The sequence below is a fragment of the Canis aureus genome, chromosome 32 (genome assembly GCF_053574225.1).
Source record: "Canis aureus isolate CA01 chromosome 32, VMU_Caureus_v.1.0, whole genome shotgun sequence".
Classification (NCBI taxonomy): domain Eukaryota; kingdom Metazoa; phylum Chordata; class Mammalia; order Carnivora; family Canidae; genus Canis; species Canis aureus.
Window position 1 is genome coordinate 41,481,017 of NC_135642.1, and position 6,313 is coordinate 41,487,329.

At 63.9% G+C, this 6,313-nt stretch overlaps 1 protein-coding gene across 1 annotated transcript in view; it reads right to left on the reverse strand.

Annotated features, from left to right (window-relative positions):
- The window catches only part of HCN4 (hyperpolarization activated cyclic nucleotide gated potassium channel 4), a 44,089-nt gene extending 38,153 nt beyond the window's left edge, over nt 1-5,936 (reverse strand). Inside the window, exon 1 of the mRNA XM_077881800.1 lies at nt 5,098-5,936. Within this exon, the coding sequence (XP_077737926.1) occupies nt 5,098-5,876 (779 nt within the window). The 5' untranslated portion in view covers nt 5,877-5,936. The remainder of the gene's footprint in view (nt 1-5,097) is intronic.
- Nucleotides 5,937-6,313: the final 377 nt, after the last annotated feature.

Below are 6,313 nucleotides of genomic sequence, written 5' to 3' on the forward strand. Positions count from 1 at the left end.
CGCTGTGCTCGGTGCTAGAGGCCCACAGGGGAAGCCGGGGTCTCTGCCCTCCGGGAGCCCGGGCTGAGTGGAGAACACACACATGATGTGAATGAACCCCAGTCCCCCAAGCGCAACAGCATCAGCATCACCTGGGCACTTACCAGGAATGCAGAATCTCAGGCCCCACCCCTACCTCGGACCTAATGAGTCAGAATCTGTAGTTGCACAAGGTCCCCAGGAGAGCCGGATGCCCTGACCACGTGAGAAGCCCTGCGTAGAACAAACCGGGAGCTCCAGCCAGATGCCCCGAGGCGGTCAGGTGGGACCACGGATGGGGGTGGCTGTGTGGCCCCAGGGGGCATCCCGGAAGACCCAGGGGCCCCTGAAGCAGGGGGGAGGAGGACAGCTGGCCCAGCGGACAGACAAGCACACAGCCCAGCCCTGCGTGAGGCAGGCCACCCGCAGCCCACAGCCTCCCAGCTCGCGGCAGCTAAGAGAACGAACAGGGCCAGGGCAGGGCAGGAGGGCAGCCCCCAGCTGGGTCAGGCGCGGTCGTACAGATAACTGAAGCCTTACAAGGGGGAGGACCCGGGGCCCAGGCCTCCCCAGCCGGCGACACAAGGGGCCTGGCCCCGCGGGGCTTCCACACACCCCACATCCCGGTGGCACCTGGGCCCTGAGCTGGGTCTTGGCAGGTGGAGCACGTCCTCGGCGGAGAGCCCGGCTGCCCACCGTGCCAGCTGACAGCAGCGCCCAGGCAGCTCACCTTGGAATTCCCCTCTGCACCAAGGCGCCCTTCCCCCGCCCGGTGCCGCAAGGCAAGGCCCGCAGCTCCTTTCAGCCTCGTCCTACTACAGCACAGAGTGAGCACCCCTGTTGCTGGGGGCAGCAGCGTTCCTGTGCGCAGCCTCCAGGAGCCCCTCAGCCCCCACCCCCAGAGCCGGGCTGCTCCCTCCTTCCTCCTCACCCCCTCCTGTGCGTGCACTCCGGCCTGGTTGAAGAAGCAGAGAGAGCTGGAGAGAGCTGGGTGTGGGGCGGAGGAAATGGAAAAGTAACTAGTCCTCAGAGTCCCTCCTTTAGCATCTAACTCGGCCTCAGGGTACAGAGGGCCCCAGGGAGGGCTAGCTCTAAGGGGCTGGCACCTGCGCCTGCCAGGCCAGGACTCTTTTCTGGATTGGTCTAGATAGAGCGGGGTTCGCAACCTAGGTGGTCTCCAATTTAGGAAGTCCACAGACCCCAGAAAATTGAGCGTCGTGTTGATTCTGGATATACGAGCATCTTTCTCAATAGAGACTCTATGGTTTCCTGCAGGTTCTCACGTAGGTCCAGGACCCAGGTTTGGAACCGCTGGCCTGAGGCAAGGACAGAGGCCCATCTGGTCCCTCCAGGACAAAGGGAAGGAGGCAGTGCCAGTGGGGGCCGCATGGAGCCCAGCAGTATCACTGGTCTCTGACGGTGCATGGGAGCGTTCACCTCCACAGGGCGACCACAGTTGTATGGGTCTGATGTGGGCAACAGGATTCCCATTCTCCTTGGTGGGGAAACTGAGGCTCAGACAAAGCTCCTAACCCAAGCAAGGCCCCATAGCAAATAGGGCTGGGCCAGTGATGTGAGGTGGGCCATGGCACTGCTTGGGGCCAGGGACCAGCACAGGAAGTCATTGAGTTTTAGGTCACCCTTGGGATTTATCAGGCCACTAGTCCAGTTTCCATGATTTCAGAGTCTAGCTGTTTCTGTCCCAAGGAAAGGACCCTGGAGGGCAGTTCTTCCCTTCCCTTCCTCACAGCTTCAGAAGGCTCAGGCTAGGACAGGGAGGGGCAGAGGGATGAGAAGGGCCAAGCTTCTGTTGGCCTCTATTTTCAAGGCCAAGCTAGAGTTTGGCACAGGAGTAGCTCCATAACTGACATCCCACATAGGGACTTCCTTACCGGCCTTCATGTCCACCCACACAGCTCCAAGACACCTGCTCAGACAGATACCTGGGCATACACACACCCAGGAAGACCCTGAGCCTGACACTTGAAAGCCTGACAAGCTCCTGGGAACAAAAACAAGTACATTTCACTCGGGTCCCCACTCCTTTCCTAACCTTTTGGAAAAAACAATATGTTTTATTTGTTCCAAGCCAAGCCAAGCTCAGCTCCCAGGACATGGCTTCACGTGGAAGGAAGGACCCATCCAGAACCCAAGAGCTCCAGCCTTGGGCAGGAGCCCGGGAAGGAATGTCCTGAGGGGCTGTGTGTCTTGGCTTCTTCCTTTACCAACCTTAAATATAAGTCTCAAAAGGGAACTGGAAAGTTGGGTGGGGGGGGGAGTGGAGAGGTGGAGGCGGGGAGGCGCAGGGGTGGGGGGGGAGGCCAGACAAGTCTGTAGAGCCTGGAGGAGCCATGCAATAGCTGGGGAGGAGGCAGCCAAGAAGCTTCTTATTAGACATGGGTCAGGTTCTGCAGGTCCCTCAGAGCATAGTCCACTCCAGCCCTCGAAAAAGGCACCCAACCTTCCTCCCCTAGGAACGGGAGATGCCAGATGCAGCCCATGACAGTGAGCCCTGAACTCCAAACCGCAAACTCAATCTATCATGGTTTGCTGGCGATTCTTTATTAAACCAATTCTGCTGGATCAATGCTTCCTGCCCGTCAAAATGATGAATAAATCCTCAACTGGTCTGAGCAGTGCTTGCAGAAGCTCTTATGAAGGCTGAGCTGGGCAGTGGGGACTGGCTCCATGCAGAGGCCCATGGCCAGTGGCTGAAACTCAAGGGACTGAGGGTTGGGGCGATGCCAGGTTGAGTGGTGGGTTTCCTTAGCTTACTTAGAAGACTCAGCCAGGCCCTTGCCTCTTTGACCTTGTGCACAGGAGACCAGCTGCCCTGGCTTAGAGGTATGACCACTGCCCCTCCAGACACACACCCTTGGGTCTTTCTTCTTGGATTTCTTCTCTTACACTCCACCCAGCCCCAGAGAGCTACAAGGCTGCGCATTCAGACGTGTGCTTCCAGCTACCTGTCCCTGCTGCTTGTCGCTACAAACACAGATTCAAAGGCCAGTCTGACCCTTATCCTGTTGCCCATTTATCAATCCGGCTGTGTTCACCCTTCCCTATCCCCACCACCACCACCACCCTCCGCCACGTCCCGGGCAGCCTGCAGTTAGTGAGAGAGTCTGCAACGGGGGGGGGACTGCAGACAGACATGCCAAGACAGGCAGAGGAAGATCAGGAAGGCAGAAAGGTTCCCATGGATGCAGTCGACCCAGCCCTAACCCTCCACCATCCAGGGTAAGGGGGGGTACTGGGAAGGCAAGGCCCAGTTCCCAGAAGGTGCTCCATCAAAGCCTGCGGTCTGTGGAGGCCAGGCATGCCTGGGGTTGCACCCCCTCACATCCCACGCAATGGGGCTGGCGAGGAGAACCCTGACCAGAGGCTCTCAGACAATGGGGAGATGAGCAAGGGAAGGGAGGGCACAGCCCACCTGCTACCACCTGCAGGGCATTCAAAGGGAGGAGGACAAGCCCAGGACACCCAGAGGGTGCGGGAGATCCAACTCCTGCCCACTCCTCCCTGGCTCAGGCTGGGAGCCTGAAGTCCTAGCACTGACCAGAGGGGAGGCCACACTTCAGGAAACTGGCTGGCCCCGGGAACCAGCCACAGTTCCCAATGGGAGTGTCTCACATCTGCTCACACACCTTGAAGACTATGCTCATCTGTTTAGCCTGTGGCCTCCCACACTTCTCATTCAGGGAATGGGAACCCTAGATATTAGGGCTACAAAGAGCAGTCCCTCAAAACAAGAAAATGCGGGGGGGGGGAGGGCGGGGGGCTCTGTTCACCACTATTTTAAGCCATCGAGTGTTGCCTGACTGGTCACTCCCAGCACGAGAAATCTCTCTCATTGGATGGAAAATGGCTTTGCTCTCATTACAAACCTAGCTTCCCTGGAGTTTGCAAAGAGGGCTCTGGGTTGGTAAAATGTTCATTTATACTGGCAGGCAAGCAGGGTAGGCAGGGAAGGGAGCTAAATAGGGGGCAGGGCTGAGAGAGAGAATGAATCAGACCCAGCTTTAAAGGGTGAACGTTTTGAAGACCCTCACTTCAGTCCTGTGTGTCAGGAAAATTCAGAGGGGAGGACAGGGGAATCCCAAGATTTTGACTGGGAGACGGGGCGGGGGCAGGGGGGGCTCTCTTATTTCAACTTCAGAAGCAATCCGCCATTGCCAAAACAGAAAACAATCTCCTGTTTTGCAGATACCCCCTGTGGGCCCCCCAGTGGCATCTGACTCAGGTGATGGGGGAGGGGACAGGGTCCCTCTCCCCGACTGGCAGTCACACCGTTTGTTTGGGGACCCATGACTGACCCACGAGAGTCCTAGTAGCTACTGAAGCTCGGGCCTCTGGGGTGAAGATGGGGCACTGCATGAACCTGGGGGGTCACAGGACAGCTGCTCATCAGTTGGGACACCAGGCGTCTTCCCTGACCTGTATGAGCAAGGTCATCCTGTCCTGCCAGTCCAGATGCCAGGTGCCCCGGGTGCCTGGCCCAGCGCTCGCCATGAAGGTCTGGACCCAGGGGTAAGGTGGGCATGGAGGGCTCTAATCCGGGACCTGAGGCTCCAGTGCCCCCAGTTCTCCAGGGGCCCAGCTCTCCCTCCCAGCTGCAGCTTCCGGGGGCACCAGAAGGAGACAACTAACCCTTGGGGTCAGTGCCCGGGGAGCTGGCACCTGTGTCTTCCTTCCCTCGTGGCCCTGGCTCTTCAGGCTGGATGACCTGCCACTGCGCCTAGGATGCCCAGCCCGGGGAGGCGGGATGTGCGCCTTACAGCGGCAGAGCTTTGGTCCTGGCTGCCTGCAGGGCTAGGCCAGGCGCCCAACACCCTTCCAGCCTGCCTCGGCTGTGGCCCAGACCCCAGGAGGGAGGGGACTGGAGCCCCGAACACGGAGGAAAAGTTGCCAGCGCGGCGCAGGAGGCGGCCTGGGGGTGTCCTGCTGCCTGGAGGCGCCCCACTGGTCTCGGAGCTCCCCGCGCGAGGCAGGAAAGTTAACTCCGGCGGAGAGGCCGCCCGGGGACCCCGCACCCCAGCCCCCGCACCCCCCGCCGCGGGATCGCCCCGGGCCCCTTACCTGAAGTCGCTGTAGGGGTGGATGATCCAAAAGCCGGCCGACTTGACCCTCTCCTGCTCGCGCTCCACCGCCTTCTGGCTGCCGAACATCCTCAGGGAGAATTTGTTGACTCCGGGCTGGAGCATCGCCCCGAACTGGCGCTGCATGAAGCCGGCCTGGCCCAGGCGCGCCTCGGCCTCCGGGAGGATCTGGTCTCCGGCCGCGCCTCCCTCCACTTTGATGGCCGAGTCCGCCGAGCGCGGCTCGCAGGAGGCGGGCGGCGGCGGCGGCTGGGGCGGCGGCGGGGCCGCGGGCTGGGCGGGGGCGCCGGGGCGCTCGGGCTCGGCCGCCAGGCCCGGGGGCGTCCTGTCCTCGCCGGGGGACGCGTCGCCCTCGGAGATGAGCCGCCGCTCCTCGGCGGAGCCGCGCGGGTGCCCGTGGCCGCCGCCCCCCGCGCCCCCCGCGCCCCCCGCGGCCCCCGCGCCCCCCGCGCCGCCGCCCCGGCTGCCCAGCGAGGCCAGGCTCCCGCGGAAGCGCCTGCAGTCGCCGTTGCTGCTGGCCTTGCCCGCGCCGTCCGCCGCCGAGGGCGAGGGCGAGGGCGAGGGCGAGGGCGAGGGCGAGGGCGAGGGCGAGGGCGAGGGCAGCGGCCGCAGCCGGATGCTCCTGCGGCTGGGGTCCCGGCGGCCGCCGGCGCCGTCCTCCTCGGCGTCCTCCTCCTCGTCCATGATCCACGCCTTGGCCCCCACCTGCTGCGGGAGGCTGTAGAGCCGCTTGCGCATGGACGGCGGCAGCTTGTCCATGGCGCGCGGGGCCGGCGCCCGGCCGCGGAGGGGGCGCGCGGGCTCAGGCGCCCATGCCCGGGCGGGCGCGGGGCGGCGGGGCGGCTCCCGGCCGGGCTCCGGGCCCCCGCGCTCCGCCGCTGCCCCCCGCCCGCGTCCGGGGGCGCGGCGCGCGGCCCGGCTCCAGGCGCCCCGCCCCCGCGGGGAACAATGGGCGCAGCGGCCGCGGCGCCGGGGCAGCCGCTTGGAGAGCCGCTCCGGGGCGCAGGGCGCACGGCCCGCGCGCCTCCCCGCCGTGCGCCCCCCGGGCCCGCGCGCTGTCAGGCCGTCCCGCCGCCGCGGCCCTGCTGCCGGCCGCCCGCGAGCTCGCCTCGCCTGCCCTGGCCGAGCGCGGCCGGCCGGTCCCGGGGCCCCCTCCGCAGCCGCGCGGAGCGCCGCGGCCCGCCGGGCTTACATCA